The 21,870-nt window shown below is 39.6% G+C and overlaps 1 protein-coding gene across 1 annotated transcript in view; it reads left to right on the forward strand.

The window, feature by feature from the left end:
* Positions 1–21,870, forward strand: part of NRAP (nebulin related anchoring protein) — a 53,729-nt gene that overhangs the window by 30,777 nt on the left and 1,082 nt on the right. The window contains exons 25-41 of the mRNA XM_009953540.2: positions 446–550; positions 2,708–2,806; positions 4,618–4,722; positions 5,982–6,089; positions 6,871–6,984; positions 8,397–8,594; positions 10,878–10,982; positions 11,990–12,088; positions 12,871–12,975; positions 13,337–13,444; positions 15,143–15,454; positions 17,433–17,537; positions 18,224–18,322; positions 18,436–18,540; positions 20,079–20,186; positions 20,841–21,152; positions 21,400–21,552. Coding sequence (XP_009951842.2) covers positions 446–550; positions 2,708–2,806; positions 4,618–4,722; positions 5,982–6,089; positions 6,871–6,984; positions 8,397–8,594; positions 10,878–10,982; positions 11,990–12,088; positions 12,871–12,975; positions 13,337–13,444; positions 15,143–15,454; positions 17,433–17,537; positions 18,224–18,322; positions 18,436–18,540; positions 20,079–20,186; positions 20,841–21,152; positions 21,400–21,552 — 2,340 coding nt within the window. The remainder of the gene's footprint in view (positions 1–445; positions 551–2,707; positions 2,807–4,617; positions 4,723–5,981; positions 6,090–6,870; positions 6,985–8,396; positions 8,595–10,877; positions 10,983–11,989; positions 12,089–12,870; positions 12,976–13,336; positions 13,445–15,142; positions 15,455–17,432; positions 17,538–18,223; positions 18,323–18,435; positions 18,541–20,078; positions 20,187–20,840; positions 21,153–21,399; positions 21,553–21,870) is intronic.

Raw genomic sequence — 21,870 nt, forward strand, 5'->3', positions numbered from 1 at the left:
AAGTACTCCTGTACTCTTCTTCCTTAAAGACACATGGAAAAAACAAAACAAAATGCTTTCCCTCCAGTAGAACAAAAGGATAGGGGTTGGGAAATGCTAAGTATACTTTTCTTATCATTGCAAATCATTAATGATCTTCTAAAGAGGGGAGTATGTACAATAAAACTGAAGGTTTTTTCTGTGTTGGAGTAAAGATTACAAATGACAATAAGGTGTAGACTACTTCTGAAAGCTACCTTGCAAAGCATATTGCACAAGTGCTGGTGAGTCCTGATACTTCTATTTCATTCTGTAATTTTTTGCTTTCCTTGCAACTGTGCAATAATGAATGAAACAAAAGCAGGCACTAATTTGACTTGGTTGTTGTTCCTGAGATGTCTGAATGCTTTAGTGGCATTTTAAGTGTATGAACACCAACAATAGGACTTTTTTTTTTCTTTGTCAGAACCGATACAGAGCAGATTTGAATTGGATGAAAGGAGCTGGATGGATAGCCACTGGGTCATTAAATGTGGAGCAGGCTAAGAAGGCAGGAGAACTCATTAGTGAGGTGAGATTTCATGACAGCATGTAACAGAATTTGCTGCATAATGTGTGCAAAATGTCTGTATAAAATTAAAATAATTTTCACTCAAAGGGGAAAGAAAAAGGCATACCACATGAAAGCCCTCAAAACCACGGATAGGACTGGTAATTAGAGGGAAACCAGATACCAAACACACACCAGTAGGAGTCCATATAGCCTTTGCAAAAACAAAGTAGGTGACAAATGATATTATGAATAATAATGGCAATCAAACAGTGCTCAATTGCTGCCCACTAGCCTACCTTTCTAATGAAGCAAAACATGAGAGGTGATGAAAAGATGCAGTCATTGGACTCAAAACCTTCTTTTGTAACAGATACATGTTCCTTCCTGATCCTTTTTCATATATATTCACGTTAGCTGTTCAGATTCATATAGATATCTCTGTCTGTAGCTATCTATAAGGCCCAAGTAGTTTTCATCCTTGTGTCTCCCTGTAACCAGTATCACTTATAGGAAAAGACGAACTCTTCCTTTGTGCCAGTCCCATTAGGCCTTCAGAGGAGGTTATGGTGGAAATGGTTAAAACATTCATAGTGTTCTGTTTCTGTTATTTCAGAGGGAGTCCTACTGGCCAAATCTGCTGCAGTAGGAGGCTGAATCCTATGATTTTTTAGATTACCACTGGTGCTGCAGGAATCATCTGTCCATTCACTCAATGAGAATAACTGCATAACCACTGGTGTAGTGTCTCAGAAAAATATGGTCCTCCTTTCATGTCTGCCTGATTGCTGACACTGTTTTTTTCCCATGTAACCATCTACAATGAAGAAGGCTGATTTGTTTAGATACAATAGTCTAGATCCTCAGCTAGTGTAAAGCAAGGTAACTTCATAAAAGCTAGTACAGCAATGCCAGCTATGAATCTGTATCGTTATACCATTTTGATGTTGTAGTAGTGAAAACTGCCAAGCAGAAATTTGACCCCCTAGGTTTTCCATCTCAGCTTCTTTGTGAGTACTAAACAATTTTAGGTGGCTATGAGCCTCCTCCCTTCTTACCTACACACAGTGACTGTCCCTTGTAATAATGCTAAACAGCAATTGCCATAATATAATTTCTAGGAATTTTATGTAGAGGTGTTCTGGTCAACTCTTATTTGTCTCTACAGCTGATTAGGACAAAGCGTAAACTACTTCTGTCCCCCATTAAACTTAGTAAGATTGCTCATTTTTGATGAATTTCCTTCTGAGACCAAAATATTGTTCATAAGCTTCTAATATGTTAAAAGAGTTAATGTGTTTTGCACTGGTGTTTTGAGTCCCCAAAGAATTAAGACTTTGCCTCAAATAAACTTTGGTGGATCACAGCTTAATTTAAAGGAGAATGACATGCCTTTAGACTCGAACAGTGAGGTATGAACGATTTCCTGAAAAGCCATGAACACGCTTATTAACTTGGGAGTACATCACAGGTATCAGGAAAATTTAGTATGCACTATTTGGAGAAGTGATAAGAGTGTTGATGGGTATAGGACATCTCATGCAGGAAGGGATGCTTTTAGTGACCTGGCCATATGGAAAAAGTGTCATTTTGCCATCAAACAGCTTTCATTTTAATTATGTATATATAACAAGATCCCTCAGAAGCTGCTATGGGTCTTTCAAGCAAGCAGAATTAATATCGTTATCTAGAAGATATACCATAACAATTAGGCACAGTGTTAATGGCTGCACAGATTTGCTATAGGTGTTAGGAGGAAACCTAAACCCTGAAACAGTGAGTTAAACAGTTGCCATTATTAACACACTATGGTTGTATATCATTTCTTCCTTAAAGAAACTATAAATAAAAAGTATAATCAGTCATCCTGTATTTGAAGTAATCTGAAAAAAATTTTAAAATGCTGAGTTCTTGGAGTATTTGGGTAGGCAGAACCTAATTTTGAACTGCATTCCTTATATTTAGAGAGAAATATTTCAATATTAATCGGCAAAAGGTTATTGTTAAATTGAAACAAATATTAATCTGAAAGTACCTAGGACATAAAGATGAGGAAAGAGGAATAATAATTATGTTCACAAATTCACTCTAATCTCTAGCAACCTATGATTTTTCTCTTTCAAATAGCATGAAAGAGCAGCACAAAATTCACAGCTTTGATCTTTTTCTGCTCAACAGAAGAAGTACCGTCAGCATCCACATGCTTTGAAGTTTACCAGTATTAAAGACACTCCTGAGATGATCCAGGCTAGAATTAGTTATAACCAGGCTGTGGATGTAAGTTATAATGTATATACATTATGATTATAAGAGTGGTATCCTCTTTGAACGACCTGATTGAAGCACTGGCTTTCTCTCTCTTTCTTTCTCTGAGATTATCCTTGGGAACCATGAAACTTCTGTGTTCTGGTGTGGTGCATCTCAGAAAGAGCATGTTTCTAACTTGGAATGGGAAGTCATACAGAGCCCACTAAAGTAAATGGGAGTTTCATGTAAAAAGGGCGTTCTGTCCAATTTTTTTTCAGAAGTAAAATTTAGGAGTAAGACTGACCTTTGACCTTTAGAGACTTTTGGCCTTTTGAAAATCATTAAGGAAGAACACATTTGGGGTTCTTCCCCCTTTTCAAACACATCTTTCAAATTTCAGTTTCTGCATGTTCTTTGGAAACAAAATGTAAGGCAGTTTGACAAGGAAGAAAAAATAAATTATTTCAAGCTGTCATCCTGCTGAGAGAGAAATCCAGGAGGGGAAACCTTAAAGGGAAGAATTGAGGCTGTTTGGTGTTTAAACATGTTTATTTTTAATAGAAGAGCGATTTAAAAATATTGTAGACTTAACTGGGATAATACAGAAGTGAATAATAAGCAAAAGTCACTCAAAAAAGACAAGTTTCAAACATGAGAGGATGTCTTATTGTGAAAATAGATATTTTTAAAGTGAAGAAGAAGATGAAAGACTTTGTGTAAAACACATGCTATTGTAATACTTATAGTGTCTATGCCTTTGGTTTAATTAATAACATCCAAAAGGCTTACATCTCAGGCAGGATAAATATAAGTCATTTTGTTCCACTGAGCCACAGTCAAGAGCAGTCTGCTGCTCTACTTCTTCACACATGGAGTTCTCATTAATTTTCCTCTTATGGAGCTTCAATACAAGTGGACCTACTTGCTAAAGGAAGTGGCAGCAGGGTGAAATGGAAAGGTTCATTGTAATCTAGAGGGTCTCAGACCCTTCCACAGAAATAATAGCCTGGGCAAGGCAAGTCAAATGGTCACAACATAGGTCAGTCATATCTAAGGCAAAAAAAAAACAGTGGCTGTCTGTACTCATCTGAAAATTGTGGAGTCAATGCAAGGGGAAACTAAGCTAGGAAAGAAAAATAATGTGAAAGAGGTGAACTCTGCATAGCCATTGTAGGGGAAGTTCCAGTTAACTGCATAGACCTCCTCTTACCTGGCTGCAGACATCCAAAAGTTAGGTAGTTCTGGGCCAACCCTATATTCTTCATCCAAGAACACCTGTTTTATGATGGAACCAGTCACCTGAGTTTTTTGTAGCGTCTTGCCATTGACTATTGAGCACCCCCTTGCAGCTAGCTCTGGAAATAGACTTGGAGTAATTGCACAGATAATTACCATCATATTTATCTGCTAAACATGAACAACTTTGGAGGGTTGTGTTTGGGGAACTTCAACTCCCCAGATTTCTGTGGAAATTCAAAGTGTTGGTGGGCCACTCATGGCTGCACATCCTTAATAGCTGCTGTTTATTCTCCCTGTCCCTATTCACATATGTTGGAAGTCGTACCAAATTAATACTAAAATATTTGAATTTTCATATGCATTAATTTACACACTCAAAACTTCAAGGAGTTCCTCTCTAGCATGCTCTAGCTGATAGGTGTATCAGACTCCCAAAGCTTTTTGGATACTTTTTGACCAATACAATTGCCTGTATTTGTTAATGCTGCTGTCACTTTTCTATATTCATTGCTTTCCATAAGCCTATTTGTTAATGTTTTTGTCTGAAATAGTGATTGAATGTTTAATGAGTACTTGCTACTGAAATTCATCTCTATTTGCAGAGGCTGTACAAGGAGCATGGAGAGAGCGTAAAGCATCAGTATACACCAACGACAGATCTTCCTGAAATCCTTCAGGCCAAATTAAATGCTATGAATATCAGTGAGGTATAAACCTGACCTTTAATATTTTAAAGGAAAGTGAAAAAAATTGATAGTGCTTTGCTATTTGTCCTACATGGGAAATCATACTAAATTTTTTTCCTTTCCCCATTACACGATCATTCTATGGTCTAAAAGTTTCTGAAGTAATAAGAGAAATCAAACTTCTTACCAAACTTCTCCTACGTTAGAAGGATTAAGAATGAACAAACAAATACATTTTTATAATGGACATTTGTCATGTGATTATTCCTGTTGAGTATTGATAGTTTCATAGAATGATAAAATACCAGATGGGAAGGGACCTCAAGGATCATCTGGTCCAACCTTTCTTGGCAAAAACATGATCTAGACAAGATGGCCCAACACCCTGTCCAGCTGAATCTTTAAAGTGTCCAATGTTGGGGAATCCACCGCTTCCCTGGGGAGATTATTCCAATGGCTGATTGTTCTCATTGTGGAAAATTTTCTTCTTGTGTCCAATTGGAGTCTTCCCAGGAGTAACTTGTACCCATTATGCCTTGTCTTTTCCACGTGACTCCTTATAAAAAGGGAGTCTCTGTCTTCTTTGTAGCCACCCTTTAAATACTGGAACATGTTGATGAGTTCTCCCTAAGCCTTCTTTTCTCAAGGCCGAACAAAACAAATTCTCTCAGCCTTTTCTCATATAGCGGGCTTCCCCATCCTTTGATCATCTTTGCAGCCCTTCTCTGGATCCGCTTCAGCCTCTCCACATCTTTTTTTGTATAGCAGGGACCAAAACTGAACACAGTATTCCAGATGTGGCCTGACAAGCACTGAGTGCAATAATGGCTGCCTTATATCTACTGGTGTTGCCTTTGTTGATGCAACCCAGCATCCTGTTGGCTTTCTTTGCCGTTGCAGCATGCAGTTCACTCGTACTGAGCCTGTTGTCTACCAAGACCCCAGGTCCCTTTCCACAGACCTGTTCTCCAGCCAGGTAGATCCCAGCCTGCGCTGCACTCCTGGATTATGTTTTCTCAGGTGCAAGACCTTACGCTTGTCCGTGTTGAACTTCATCAGGCTCTTGTTAGCTCACTCTTCCAGCCTATCCAGGTTTTCCTGGAGAGTGGCTCTCCCTTCCGAAGTGTCCACTTCCCCACTCAGTCTGGTATCATCAGCAAACTTCATTTCTGTTAGCCCTCTGTGTTAGAACAGAGTGAAACTAATGTGGTAGCATTGCTAGGATAACAATAATGCCTCTGAACAGCAACTCTGCTTTATTCCTGTTCCGTATTTCCTAGATCCGCTACAAAGAGTCCTGGGGAAAGATGAAAGACGGTGGCTATCAACTGAAACTAGATGCTATTCCCTTCCAGGCAGCAAAGGCTTCGGGTGAAATCATAAGTGATGTACGTGAACTTACTGCTGATATCGTCCAGTAGGATATCTCAGTCACTCCAGACTCCTTCTGCTCTGCTGAGTGACTCTTGATGGAAACAGCATGTCCAGCCAGCTCTACATCTGGGAGACATCTGGCCTCCATCTCGTTAGTTGTGCTTTTGGAGGTGCAGCCATAATGTAGTATTATTGGTAACTAAGACAAAGAAGGGTTTGCAAAAGCAAACACCCCTTATCAAAGTTGACCAACTTACCTCCTGTAGTGACTTGACAGTTCAGGAGCTGTGAGCCACAGTTAGCTAGACAAGCTTTGGAAGAGAGAGCTTATTCAGTAAGTTCTACCCTTCAGGGTTTGTCTTGAGTGTCTTTTAATGGTTATAGAGATACACAGGTTAATTTCAAGTGTAGGAGACCAGTTGTTCTGACTTTGCTAGAGAGCTGATGGAGAGAGGCTCCTCGAGGTTGACTCGGAGCACCTGCACCAGGTTCTTGTCTTCCACCACCTGTGTAATAGCGAGTAACTAACCCAAGCCATTTGCAAGTGTTCGTTGGTGTATTTTTTTGTATGTGTTTTTCTCTAGATAGGATAAAATATTAAAATATTTGCATAGGTGAGGTCTCCCTAGCATCTGCTAAAGGTTCATTCAGATTTATTATCATATTGAGTACAGACAGAATTTATTGTCCATAGCTCTCTTTCTGTAATATGAAAACCCTTTTATTCAGGTTTTAACTATCTGACTAATACTTACTTCACTCCAATTCACATCTCTGTTCTTATTTCCTTTTTAGCACAAGTATAAGGAAGCATTTCAGAAAATGAAAGGACAGATGGTTGGCTCACGTGGCCTGGATGGTGATATTCATATTGCTCATTCAGTCCATGCAGCATCGCTGCAGAGTGATGTAAGTACAGGAAAGAAGATGTGGCATTTTGGAATTGATTTCCTAACAGTGAGCAGTTCCTCATGGAAGATGCACTTAGCTGTGAACTATTTAAAACTTAGGGCTTTCTCTCCCACTTTCCAGATATTTTGATGTAATTATGATATTCTTACCATTCTTTTACATTATTTACAGTAATATTAATTTGACAATAAAGGAAGACTGTGCGTTCAATCCCCTGCTGAATACCTTTGTTGCCTAGCATAGAATATTTTACTCCGTAAAAATATCCCTCAGAGGCAGGTCTAATTGAGAATTGGTACTGGTGTTTGTACAGAAGTAAATTGAATTGTAGAGATACAAATTATTCAGTGATTATTTTCATTTTACTGTTTTCCTGAAAGACTAAAGGATGAATGAGTTTATGGAATTTCAGATTAGACTTTTTTGCTTGGGGAACAGTTCCCACTTGGTCTTGGGTTATGCTAAGTATCAAGTCATTTGTTCATTGTCTATAAGAATTGTAGCTGTTTAGTGCTTTTTGAACAATGTGGCTTGATCCAGAAAGCAATGAAATATTTGCCTGACTTTAAGCACATAAGTAATCTAAGAACTATTTATCTTCTCACCAAAACTCCATAGCAAGCCTGACTGTGGATATAGGTGGGAGAGTGTTCATGGGTTTCAGTGGGTGCTGGGCTTGTACTGGGATTCTTTCTTGTGTGATGGTATGCTTAGACTTACAGGTAACAATAAGTGTCTGAAGAATTCTTCCATCTGTCAGGTTACACTAAGTCAGTTTGATGATCATCAATAACTCTGGATGTTTGTTATCTGGGTGAACAGCCTGAACGTATCAAATTTGCATAATCTGATAGGGAAACGTTGTGTGAAAAAAGTTATTTGAAGATTTCTACACCTTTATTTTCCTGGATGGAGACAAGAAGTGGAAAAAAACCCACCACTAAAAATGACATTTAAAACTATGAAATTAAACTGGCCTAATCAATGGAGAACAACAGATATTTTGAGTGAGGATTTGTGCTGATTCTAATACAAGTATGGCTGTTTGCATATTATCCTCGGGTGGTAACACCTGTTTTTTGTTGTGCTTTCTAGAAATGCAGTGAATTAAATTTCATTTATCAGTTTGATAATCCTGTAGATTCAATGTATCCAGTTTTAACAAAAAAAAAAATTGTAAGTAATGTCTCAGCTTATTTGAATATTGATGGCTACTATTTTGGTGAAGAATAGGCTGCTGCATATTCTAATTATAAATATTGTTCATTCACAGTATAGCTAAACAAGTTAGGGAACTTACTTTTAAAAAGAATAATTTATACTGGAAATATGGAGAATGTCTCTTCTGATCAAAACCTGAATTCTAATTACCATGCTGTGGTATCTATGTGATATTTTTAATTTAATAGGTGAAATATAAGCAAGGTTTTGAGGATACAAAGACTCGCTTCCACCTGCCACTGGATATGATAAACTTGGTACATGCCAGGAAAGCCCAGTCTTTGGTCAGTGAACAAGAATACAGACAGCTGCTACACCAGTACACTTCTTTGACTGATGATGTGAGATTGCGGTGTGCCAAGAATGCATACAAACTACAGAGTGAGGTAATTGCAAAATGTCCCAATGATATTTCCCTGTTGGTTCTGATGCAAGATAGTTCTGTTCCAAATCATGACAGCTGACAGTATGTATTTGAGCAGCAGCTGAGGGATAAACAATGGCTGTTCCCCCTTGATTACATTCAGGAATGAGACATTTATCTTACTGGGCAGTGAGTGGTACAACGTGTGTGATCACACTATAACGAGAGATAAGGTATAGTAGTCTTTGATGATTGGGCAGAGAAGTGTTTGCGGGTGAGGATGATTGCACTGTTGGTGAAATACTCTTTTTGAGATCCTGCTAACCTTGCAAACTGATACTTGAGTTGGTTTGCATCTGGGTGAAATTCACGTGCACTTCCACAAGAAAGATGCCTATTGTTAAAAGTCTTGATATGTAAGAGACTTATAAACTGGCCCAAGACACAACCACTGAAATTCTAAGAAGGATGAGTTTAGCTCCCTACACAATCTTGAGTAAAATTAACTGGATAATGCCTTACAAATTCAAGGGTAGGCTGTGTCTGTAGGCCCAGCCTTGAGCAAAGGGCTTTTATTAGATCACATTGCCTCCTGAGACCTCAGGAAGGTCTGTGTCTTAAAAACACATCTGGTCCCAAAATGCTACTGTATATCAGTTTAACACTTTGAGCCAACAGTGTTGAAGTTGGCAGATGTTCAAAGAAATGGAAACATCAGCTGCCAGTTGTGCTGCCCTAACTTGGGTGAAAACACGTGTAACCAGAAATTCTGAGGCAGGTTTCCATCTGTGCCTCTCTGAGTTGGGAGTGAAATGCTGATTGGTGGCAACACATCTCAGAGTGTAGAATTTACTCTCTTACCAGATGGTGCTAATAGCTGACAAGCAGTGAGGACCACTGTCTAGCATTGTCCTCTCTTACCTTCTGACTCACAAAGGGTGTTTCCTGTAGGCAGCACCACAATGCCTTTGAGTCTAGAGATTAGCGCTGGACAGACCTGGATGGAAGAGAAGCTGATTCTGTTCTTCTGTGTGGCTGAATGAAATGAAGGCGTAGTCCATTTCCATTATAAGTGGTTGGCTGAACCAAAACTTCTTGTTAACTAAAGCTAGTTCCTCCCTCAGTGAGCGGTTTCCACATATCCATCAAGCAGGCAAATCTGTGCTTTACTACTGGTTTGGTCTTTACAGCTCTTTGGAAGCAGAAAATAAGATGATCCTCTCCTCCTCCTCACCCTTCTTATCATCAACTGAAATAATATTTGTTGTAATGTATCTACCAGCAACCTATTCGTAACTTTTGAAAAAGTAATATTTACAATGAGTCACTGCTGGATTTGGTGGTCTGGAAAATGTTTTAACAGAGTCTGTACAGTGGCTTAGTGCTATTTCTCTTAGCGCTCCCGACTTATATTATCACCATTCAGAACTGTTAAAAACCAAGGCTATCTTGTCTGCAATACCACTTATTAAAAAGTTACCAGCTTTTATTTACAAATATTTTCACAGAATCACAGGATGTTAGGGGTTGGAAGGGTCCTCGAAAGATCATCTAGTCCAACCCCCCTTCCAGAGCAGCACCACCTAGAGTAGATCACACAGGAACGTGTCCAGGCGGGTTTTGAATTGAGACTCCACAACCTCTCTGGGCAGCCTGTTCCAGGGCTCCGTCACCCTCACAGTGAAAAAGTTTTTCCTCATGTTAACGTGGAACCTCCTGTGCTCCAGCTTGCACCCATTGCCCCTTGTCCTGTCATTGGCCAGCACCGAGAAGAGCCCGGCTCCATCCTCCTGACACTCGCCCTTTCCGTATTTATAAGCATTGATGAGGTCACCCCTCAGTCTCCTCTTCTCCAAGCTAAAGAGACCCAGCTCCCTCAGCCTTTCATCATGAGGGAGATGCTCCACCCCCTTAATTTTCATACACTTTTCTAAACTGGTCTTATTTTATATATATTTATAAATAAATAATATCTAGCTGTGCTTTATATATTATATAGTAAGAAAATTTATGTGTGTAGGAAAAGTTTTTTCAAGGTTACAAATGGAAATTAGAGTCCAAGTATGATTCAGTGTTCATGAGACAGTACTCCACAGAATCTTGTGTCTGTACTGTAGATCTGTCAGGGCAGTATGCAGATGGGCACATATGTAAACACAAGAATGTAGGGTAATGTATGTGAACTCTCTGGTAGATACTGATTTTAATGGATTTATTTGAATACCATTATTGTGTATTTTTGGATGAATAAATATAGGGCATCTCAAACACAAACTTGTAATTACTTCTGCTTGGTTTTCCTTAGAATTTATACCGGTCCGACATGAACTTTATGCGAGGAGTTGGATGTATTACTCCAGGGGCCCTAGAGATTGAAGGAAAGAAGAAAGCTTCTGAACTCATCAGTGAGGTAACAAAAGAGGGTTTTGATTTCTTCACTACAAACAAGAGTTTGCCGGATGTCTTTCTGTTAAACTGGGCTGGCAAAGTGACTCACTGGATAATGCTAGGCTCCCTCCCCTTGTGTTTGATCATTCCATTCGTGTCCTAACTGCAGATGGGTGAACCTGATGGGCTTTAGGGTTTTGCAGACTGCTGTTTTCACAAATATTTTCTCCTATGTTTCACACCCAGGAGGTTGTTATTTTATGTTATTTATTTTAGAATTAGAGTGATCTTTTTTAAATAAAAATAGGGCTGTGCCTATCTCTACTAAGTACCTTTTACTGTTTCTCCAAAATTAGACTGACCTGTGGAGTGCCCAATATATTACACTGTCCTCATCTCTGCTCCTGCTTTACAGTCTTACTCTGTTTTTCACTTGCTGCTTTTGAGTGCTATTGTTTTTCCCTCTCTGTAACTGGATTTTTATTTCCTCTGTCCTGTTCTCTTCTTACAGTCTCTCCTAGTTTCAAATCTTGGATCTATTGCCCATATTCACTTAGATGTGAAATTAAGGAAAAAATGGATCCCTGCTTGCAGTGATCTTGCAGTTATTTTGTTCACAATTCTGACACAGGACCACAGGCCAGGCGGAACCTTATTTTTCTCACAGAAATGTTCAGCGGGATTGTGCAGCACCTTCTCTCTGGATCAAACTGCCTTTATTGTAATTCCATTAGCCGGGGTTAATGACACCAAGGAGTGAAATAACCTCGTTACTGTATTCAGCATAGAAGCACTTTTTTTTTTTACACCTGATTCCTTATTTTCTTTTCATTTCCCCTGTGAGACTTGAATGCACCAAATTCAGAGAAGCAAAAGCTAAATTAGTCTAATGGTTAATAGACACATACCCTTTGCAAAGTAGGGTTTTAAGCACAAGAAGCAATACTAGAGCACTGGTATTGGAAAGAGTCCCTTATCTGACAAGACAATTTAGTTATTCTCTTCGTTTTTCTTTGTGTGTGAACTCAGAGTAAATATCGTCAGCAGCCACATTCCTTCAAGTACACATCGGTGACAGACTCTCCTGGCCTCCTTCATGCAAAATTCAGCAATATGATTGCTAATGAGGTAGGCTCTCCTAACGTGAATCAGAAAATATGCTTTTCAAAATGCAGCGAGGCAGGGATAGAGGAGTGGGAAAGAGACAGCCCTGTTCTGAAAGCAAAATGCATTAAAAAGACAGCAAGCATCACTGATTTGTGCTTTTCCACAGTTAGATCACATTTTATTATTTTCAAACATTTAATACCATTTTCAGTTCAATCTCTTTTAAAAAAGCTTAAATAGTAGCCATATGATAGACTCCCGTTGTCAGGTTTTTTACCCGAAACAGAGCCTCAAAAGATCAGGTCTGTGGGGTGTTCTTGAGGGAGCTCATTTGCATAGTATGGTCCACTTTACAGGGCTCCTAAAAAAATAATAACTTTCTTGATTTGTGATAAAACAAGACAAAACCCATAGGCAAATTATCAAAATAATTTATAATAATGTGAGGAAAAATCCAAGCTAGAAAATATGTCCGGTCTGCCAGAAATGCCTACCCATTTATTTAACACATATCTGTGATGCCCTTAACGTTCTTAGGTCTGCTTTTGGCCTGCTGGGAACGTAACAGTGCAAGGCTAAGAATGTAGTGGGTTGGCATCATGATAGATGTATAACAATTAATGGAAAAGTTTTTTATGCCCAGAAAAAACTCCCATGCAATTGTGATTGCAGTGGGATATTCTTAGCTGTTTTTGTGGTGCCTGACTACAGTTGTCATAACCATAAACAACTTAAGTACTGCTGTTACGTTGTTGAAAAAATTAAGAAAATTAATTGCAATTTTCTTTTTGATTCTTTCCTAGCGCCTGTATAAAGCGGCAGGAGAGGACAGTCAGCATCACTATACACCGACACTGGGTCTGCCTGAGTTTACACGGGCAAAAATAAATGCAGCCAACCTCAGTGATGTAAGACTTTGCTCTGTACTTCTCATACTTATTTGCAACTGAGGATGAATTGTGCAGTGGCAAGGAGGATGGATAAGTAGAGGACTTTTTGGTCTATTGTATTTGTGCTGTCACTGATTTGATTATAATGATATTTATCTCCGTTACCATATATATAGTTATGAGTAAATGAAATCTACATAAAGAACGAGACATGTTTTGTCTGAGTTAGTAGAATTTGCCAAAGATAATTTAAAAAAATCCTTTGATTATCAAGAATAAGACTGTAATGCAGAATAACAAATGAAAGAGGGTTCCTTTGTTTGTTCCTTTGTGCATTTAAAAGTGAAACAGCGATCTACATGTGCCTTTCCTACTTTAGGCAAAATACAGAGAATCTTGGCATAATCTACGTGCTCAAGGCTACAAGCTGACAATGGAAGCACTCCCATTCCAGACTGCCAGGGCCTCCAGAGAAATTGCTAGTGATGTGAGTTGAATGATTCAACCTTCCTTCTTGCCTAATTTCTGTTAACTTCATGTAAAACAATGTCTAAAGCAGATTTTACTGAATTAAAGCAACTCCATAACCATGTGAGACAAGTGTGAGACAGAATATATTACTTATGAATGAGATTCTTTGTGTGAATTAAAAAAAAAAAGAGGAGGAAGAATCGCTGCTAATCGGGAACTAAGCTCGGTTAAACATCTTCCAGTGGGAAATAGCTAGTGAATTAAAGTATTTGCAGACAGACGAATCAGAGGGATTCTGCTCCTTTCCAGGCTTTCAGCTCCTCATATTATAAAGTGTTCATTAATTCTGTTCACCCTCCTTTGAGCTGACTTTTGGAAGCGCTTAGTGCTCCTGAATTGAAATGAAGTCAGAAGAAGCTGAGCGTTCCTTCGGTCTCCGAAAATCAGGAGCTGCCTGTCTGGTTAGGAAGTGAAAATCAGCGGATGCTCCTGTAAATGTGTGTCTCCTTAATTTCTGAAACAGAGGAAACAGGTCTTCTTACCCTTAAAGATATCCTCTCATTGGATTGTTTGCAAAACACTGGTTTTGCAAAACAGTGGTGGTATTGATTTGGTATGGTGGTATTGATTTGGTATGGTGGTATCCATTTCTCAGAAAGACTGTTCATCCCTTCTTCACGAGAAATTTAATAAATTCTAGGAAAAACTGACAATTAAGCTAAATTTAGTTAAAAAATCTTCACTTTATGTAGTATTTAGTTGCATATTTTATCTCTAATGTGATAAAATATGAACATATTTTATGTATATTTGTTTTATGAAGCAAGTATTTCTAGCTGTAATTTATAATATACGCTTAACCATATTTTGCAGAGTGCTTTTGGTTACAGCTTCAGATCTACTCTAAAGGGTACAAGTCCATAATAGAATTACATCCACTTACAAGAGATCTGAATTTGGCCCTTCATCTTGGAAGCACTTTATAAACATTAGCTACTGTAATTTAATCCCCACAACTCTCTTGTGTGGTTGATAAGTGTTATTATCCCATTTCAACTACATTATGAACTCTTCAGGGCCCAGGCCTTCCCTTTAAAGTTCCAAGCACCCTGTTGATGCTGTATAAATAATCATTATCATCATCATCACTATTTCACAGAGAGGATAAATGCAAGATCATAGGGAGAGTCATAGTCCCAGCTAAAATGAGAATGAGGGGTTGCTGGTGCTTATTCTTATGCTCAGATCACCGTCTTAGGCTTCACAACACAGTTCTTGATCCAGGAAAACTGAATTTACTCTTTAAAATAGCTGAGTGGCACCTGCAAATCTGGAGGCTACAGAGTGCATGATGTTTCTCTTTTGTATATTTTTTTTTCTTCTGTCTTTTGTTTGTTACTCTTACGTTCTCATTCCTAGCGATGGGAATAAAATTCTATGAGAGATAATAAACGTACATGACCTGAGGTTAAACATGATCAAAGCTTTGGGCATATGCAGAGAATGTGTTGAGATGAGCTTAACTTAATGTTGTAACTACTGTGATACTTAAATTTGAGAACAATGAGAGATTCCAACAATTACTTTCTAGTGCTGCATACCTTGGCTGTTTTTACTGACAGCAGAGATGTTTCAGTGACTTAGCCTAAGTTAATCAGCTAAAGTAGCCAGTCTAATTTTGGCACGTTTTCACTTTCACCCTTTTTTATTTTAGTACCAGTATAAACACGACTTTGTGATGGAGAGAGGAAAGCACATCGGTGCCAGAAGTGTTCTGGATGACACCAGATTACTGCATTGCTTGCACGCTGCCAAATTACAGAGTGAACAGGAGTATAAGAAGGGATCCCAAGAAGTGTGGTCTCAGTACCATCTGCCCATGGACATGGTGAATCTTGTCCATGCCAGGAAAGCCCAGGCCTTAGCGAGTGATCAAGATTACAGAAAGAGAGTCCATGAATTTACAGCCCTCCCAGAAGACATGAAGATGAAGTGGGCCAAAAGAGCCCACATGCTGCAGAGTGAGGTAAAGACTTTCCTTCTGTCAACAGCAAATTCAATTTAGCAGTAACAAAGCTTTGAGTGACTGGCACAAATTGTATATTGACATTGAGCAGTGTTTTTAGAAAGACCATTGGTAAACTTACTCATATGTAGCAGCAAGATATCTGATTGCTCCTCACATATGGAATATACGTGAATCAGAGGGTTCCATCAGACCCTGATGGAAAATCACTGTGGTCCTTGTTACTTATTCTAGATCTGAGGGATACGCACAATCATCTCTCAGCTCTTTGAATTGCAGCCAGTCAGTGGTTTGACATCTACTGCTCTACATCCAGAATTCTTTGAGCAGGAGGTTAAATGCTTAGATGTTGATTTGGGATATGTTAGAAGGTCATTTTGAAAACAGAGATGGTCATATCAAATAACCAGATCCCCAGATGTGTTTGCAGAAGTTGCTCATGCAAGTCTAAGTTCAGACAAACTTTGATGACAGAAATGATGGAATCTCAGCATGGGCTGCATCCATGCTCACTTTGCCCTAGCATGTACCTTTGTTTAGGGACAAGCCGTTGTCTGTATGTGCTTTCAAACAGATGTAGATACTGAGTGCCTACATAAAGCTGCACGGATGCACTTAGCTGTATTTCGACAGTTTAGGGTCCGTCATTAGCTGCTCTGTAGCAGGAAGCTGTTCGGGTGTTTTTTGTTTTGTAAGAAAAGAGACTGAATCGTTCAGCAGGGAAGTGAAAAAATTTGTTCGGAAAGTTATGCTAACTGTAGGTCTTTAGTCCTTTAGCTGATCGTTTACTGAGCTCAGGGTTTTATTGTGAGATGAAGTGATGGGATATTTGTTGGTTTTAGTTAGATCTGATGAGCAGATATTAACAGATACTCCAGCTAGGAAGCTAGGAAAGTCAGAGTGGCAATCAAAGCACCAGAGAGCTTCTATCCTTCTTTCTTACTCAGTGTACTTGCTATCTGGTGTCCCAAATGTACTCTTAATTGCCAGAACTCTTTTGGGATGTTCTTGGGGTGGTATAGAAGCTGTTGCTAGATGCAGTTCTTTGCCTTTCCAACTCCCATTCCTGCCTTCTCCTGTAATGGCTAACAGATGGCATACAGGCAGTTAGATCCAGGAAGGCAGAAGTTTTTACTATTTACTGGTGTGTGGTGGTGGCTTACATAATAGGGAAGTGGCATTTCCAGGGACTTAGTCCTTAGACCCTAACAGCATGTACTTCACAGCTTGCCTACAAAGGGACAGGACAGGAGATGAGTAAGAACCTCAGCACTTGGCTCCTTGCCTTTAGATCCCACAGGTTAGGAATCCAGAGAAATTGTGAAAGTTTTTTTTTGTCCAATACCCTCGCTATCTACTATCTAGTAGAGTAATGTACAACACGCTTGAGCTAGCTGGCTGTTATGTCCTTTTGCATACAGGGGTAAAAAAAACCCTGAAAGAAGAGATGATTGGATTTAAGTCACACTGTGAGCCACTGTCACTCTGAAGAAGTCAGAATTGTTGGGATTGTGGGTGCTTTACTTGTTTTCACTTTTTATTGGGTCTGCCTTGTTTTCTTTACTGGATTAGGAGTTAGAGCAAGCCTTTAATGTGAGTAAAGAAAGAGTAAAGTGTCCTCCTAGAAATGGGGTTAATGAGGAAGCATGCACCAGATAAAGTAATTAGTATTCCTGACTTGAACTTACCTCAGAAAATTATTTCAAAAGGGGTTCTTTTACGCCCAGTACAAACAGGTTATTACTCACTGCTTTGAGTCATACTAATTCACTCGTGGGGCCTTCTCTTGTAACTTGCATATGATACATTATTTAATTCCTGGTGGAATGAACAAATGCAAACAGTTTGGCTTTATGATGTGATATGTGCATGGCAAATGAAAAACCTCAAAATGTTAATATGAATCAGGGAGTCTTTTTAAAAAACCTTAATAGCTGTGGATACAAAACTGATAGCTAACGATTTTCATTTTTAACAGCATCGCTATAAATCAGACCTGAACTTCATGAAAGGAGTTGGTTGGATGGCTCTGAGATCTCCGCAGATAGAGAGTGTAAAGAAGGCTGGAGAGCTCATCAGCGAGGTAACTGATAAATCTTTCATGGGGTAGCACGTCTGTAGGAATTGTTTACCATCAAGGCTCCTCGTTACATGACACTTACGAATGTAGCTTATCATTTCCTTTTGATGTGGGAGCCTGTTTATACAAGGTGTAAGTTACCAAGAAGCAGTACGGGAGATGCAAGTCCACTGTGTGACACCTGCTGAATATTTTCCATTCCGAATGAAACACGAGAGTATAAACAAAACATGTAGCAATAAATAAATGCAGTAAACTCCATTATGAAATTCTAAGCAGGTGGTTATGGAAGTGATATAGAAAGATACAGCATTGACAACCACACTGAAGGGGCATTTGCCTGCTCAGCATCATGCATTAATGGAGAAAAATTGTGAGCTGTCAAAAGTGTAGTGTTCGAAAGCCATTTGCATGTGAATTTTCAGTGGGAAGTCCTTCTTGCACACGCACAAAAAAAGAAGATTGGTTCCTGGGCACCACAGCAATGATACAGTGGCATCTCTGTTCCCTATTTGAACGAGCAAGTGAGACTAAAGCAGAGCAGTGTGTTTTTAATACTGTGGCTTCAGGAAGGTGGCTTTTATGTTTTACTCCAGTTATCACACACTTGGAATTGTGATAGATTGTTAAGAGAAGCAAACTGTGGTTTTTTCCCTTTGTTTGTTTTTGTTGCCTCCTCACCCTCTCAGATAAAGTACCGTCAGAAGCCAGAAAGTTTGAAGTTCACTGCTGTGGTTGACTCTCCGGATTTGATTCATGCTAAAACCAGCTACCTTCAGTGCAGTGACGTAAGTTTCATTTTGCAAGTGATCTTAACTTTTGTTGTACTATAATGCATGAAAGAATTGGTCTCGACATTGCTTCCAGTATCAGTTGCATTCAATGACTTTCAACTCCACAGAGACTGTACAAGGCTGGAGGCTCCGAAGCCAGGCACAGGTACACCCTGCCTCCTGATCATCCGGATTTTATCCGAGCTCGCCAGAATGCACTTCAGATCAGTGATGTAAGTAAGCCTTCTGCTTTGGGGATTTGACTTGGTAAATTTGCTTGGGAATGAGAAACTTTGATGTATCCATAGAAGCCTGACTAAAACTAAAAAAGCCAGAAGCTGTGGACAACCAACAGGTTGCGAGGTTTGGGCTGGAGTGATCAGGAAAAGTCTGTTGATTTTTCTTTTGGGAATTCATTTTGCTTTCCAGGGCAGGAAGCTATTATTAAGAATTTCAGTCCTTCAGTATAGGTATGGCTAGTTACAAATTCAAATCTTTTTACTTATATCTGAGTGCAGGAGGAGGGAGAATCTTCTTTCCTTGACTATATAATCTACCTTCATGAAGCTGCAACACTGTGTTGAACTGATCCCTTAGGCACAGTTGTCATCAACCTGGATGCAACTGAGTCAGTAACTGGAATTGATTTAAAGGAATTTTGTTTCCGCATTATCCCAGACAGATGCACTTAGTCTATTCCTAATCTACTGTTCCCTGATTAAATAGCTGTTGTCTTTAACTGTAAGGTCAGAGTGACTTCAGTTTTTAAGAAGCTTCAAGTTCCTTGTTTGGTGATAGGTGCGCTATAGTGAAAGAAACAAATAGGATTTACATTCTTTGAAGTTATAGAGGAGAAGGTAAAAAGGCAAAGGAGTGATTGCACACAAATGAACGGTCAGCCCTAGGCATGTTAGCATGGTGTACAGTAATGCTTGCCTTGCTTCTACCACGCTGTCTTACAGTATTTCTGGCATCTCGGTTTACCTTCAAATTTAGCACCACCTGGCACTAAATTCACCAGTGAAACAGAAGAATATCTCTTAAAATGTGAAGTGGATTTTGTGCTTGTTTTCATACTGTCACAAACACCAGACAAGTGCATCACAGACTTGGAGAAAGCAAATGAATAAAATCAGAAAAGGACAGCCAAAAGTGTCAGCTGAGATACCATGGCTGGGTAGGAGGACCTGCAGACCGGAAGCTGTTTGAAGAAAGCTACTAATGGAAGAAGAACCAAATCTAGAGCAATTTTTCTTCAGCATGTAAATGTATTTCACATCCTCAAAGTCACATTAAATATGTTAGAACCGGCTGTCATTCCATATGAGTTAATGAAGCCACATGTGGCTGGGGATAGAGACAGGGATCATTTGAAAAGCTTGAAATAACTGGTATTGAAATGATGATGCCACAAAACCCAAGACACTGCAAGTGGATGCATCAAAAGAGAGAATAAGGGCAATATCAATGCAATATTGATGTGACTGATGCATCACAGTTTCTAATAGAAATTAAATCACATCAAAACCAACCACATTCAAGTACAAAAGGAAACCCTGGTGGCACTTTTCAGAAGAGGCATTTTATCATTATGGTGAATAGAAAAGAAGTTGAAGTGCTATAGAACTGTATCAAAACCTTGGAGATGGTACTGATGACTCTTGATACAAATAAGCCCAGTAGGATAAAACATTTATCATTGCAGTTACGGGACTGCGTTTAAGAAACGGCAGGGGGAAATGACTGTTTTGTTCTTTTCTTTTCAACACAGAAATTGTATAAAACATCTTGGGAACAGACAAGGGCATCTGGCTATGATTTTAGGATTGACGCCATCCCATTCCAGACAGCAAAGGCTTCAAGAGAGATTGCTAGTGATGTAAGAATTGTTCTGTTTCAAATACCTCCCGACCCTCTTCCCCACCCTGTAAATACGGGTTAATTCTGACGTAAGTGAGCCTTGTTCTGGTTTGGAAAATTGGTGACCCAGTGAAACCAAATGCTGATTAAGTGCAAAGAGTTCCAACTAAAGGCTCCCATTAATAATGTCCAATACCAGGCTGCTCTGTTTCACTTCAAAGAGGTATCCTTGGGAAGGAGGCATATTATGATGTAGTTAAATAAAGTAGGTACGAGGCTATGAATAGTTAAAGCCTGCTCTAGAGTAAAGTGGGTCACCTTTGAACACAGAAGACCACAGTTGGCAAGAAAGCTGAAGATGGAGGAGCTTCATTGCTTGAGCTGTGTATTGGGTGCACCCAAGAGTGCAACAGTAAGAGGACCTCTGGTTGCTTTAGAGAGTTGAGTATTTCGGGCTTCCTAAATCTTTCTACTCCTTTAAAAATTAGCAAAAAGGGCATCCTTCTAAAGTGTCTCGTTAGATTAGGAGATGTAGTTTGATATCAAACAAACCCTTGGCCTTTTTGCACTACAGGAAGCATGATTGGTAGCTAGGAGAGGGTAAGTTATTCCATAACAGAATTTGAAAGTAATCTGAATGTGAAAATGAGATTTTCCTCTGCCCTTCCTGCAGTACAAATACAGAGAAGCCTTCCTGAGAGACAGAGGCCAGCTGGTTGGATTCCTCAGTGCAAATGATGATCCCAAAATCAGGCATGTCCTCAGAGTGGGGAAACTTCAGAGTGACAACCAATACAGGAGTGGATATGCCCAAAACAGGGCACAGTTCCAGAGTCACCTCAACCAGCCAGGATTCCTCCATGCTAAGAGAAGCCAGCAGCTTGCAAGCAATGTTAACTACCGGCAGCCTTTGCACCAATACACTTGTGATCCTGAGCAGCTAAATGTGAAGCATGCAAAGCAGGCCTACAAGCTGCAGAGTGATGTAAGTATAGCTGAGCGACACTGTCCTTCCGAGTGCTTGGAGCTGTCTGTGGCAATGTGCTTCGCAGACCTTACCTCTCAATGAAATCACATTCTTGAAAGAGCTACAGTCTGTTTGCTGAAAATGAATAATTTGTTTATTATCGACTCTGTCTCTCTTTGTACGCTCTCTCTTGAATACCCAGGGCACGTGGTTTGATTAGAGCCAAACAAAATAATATTTGCTGGTGTATGTTTCGTTCTCTCAGGTAACATACAGGTCTGACTTGAACTGGCTCAGAGGCACTGGCTGGACTCCTCCAGGTTCTCACAAGGTCGAAATGGCAAGAAGAGCTGCTGAGTTGGCGTACATTCGGGAAATGGGATTGCAAGGTGCTTCTGCTCAGTATGCACCTGGAGTTGTAAGTAGAGTCAACCGTTCTTCTCGCAAATCCCGACAGCTCTGCTCTCTAGAAGGCCAATGGGCGCTCATCCTGTTTGATGCTTCTGAACACTCCCTGGAGTCTACAGTTCTCCCCATGATTTGAACAGAATACGTGGACTTCCCTCACAAAACTTTGTGGCTTTGAGTACACCTTAATTTGAAGGAGCCTATGAAGGGAATTCAGCACTGTCACAGCTGAGGAATTCCTGCAGGGTCTAGGAAGTGCCACAGGATAGGGTTAACTTATACTATGGGATGTGTTTCCCTTAACTTGTGGATGTTGTCAGATCTCCGT

This window comes from Leptosomus discolor, chromosome 6 (assembly GCF_034619465.1).
Source record: "Leptosomus discolor isolate bLepDis1 chromosome 6, bLepDis1.hap2, whole genome shotgun sequence".
Taxonomy (NCBI): domain Eukaryota; kingdom Metazoa; phylum Chordata; class Aves; order Leptosomiformes; family Leptosomidae; genus Leptosomus; species Leptosomus discolor.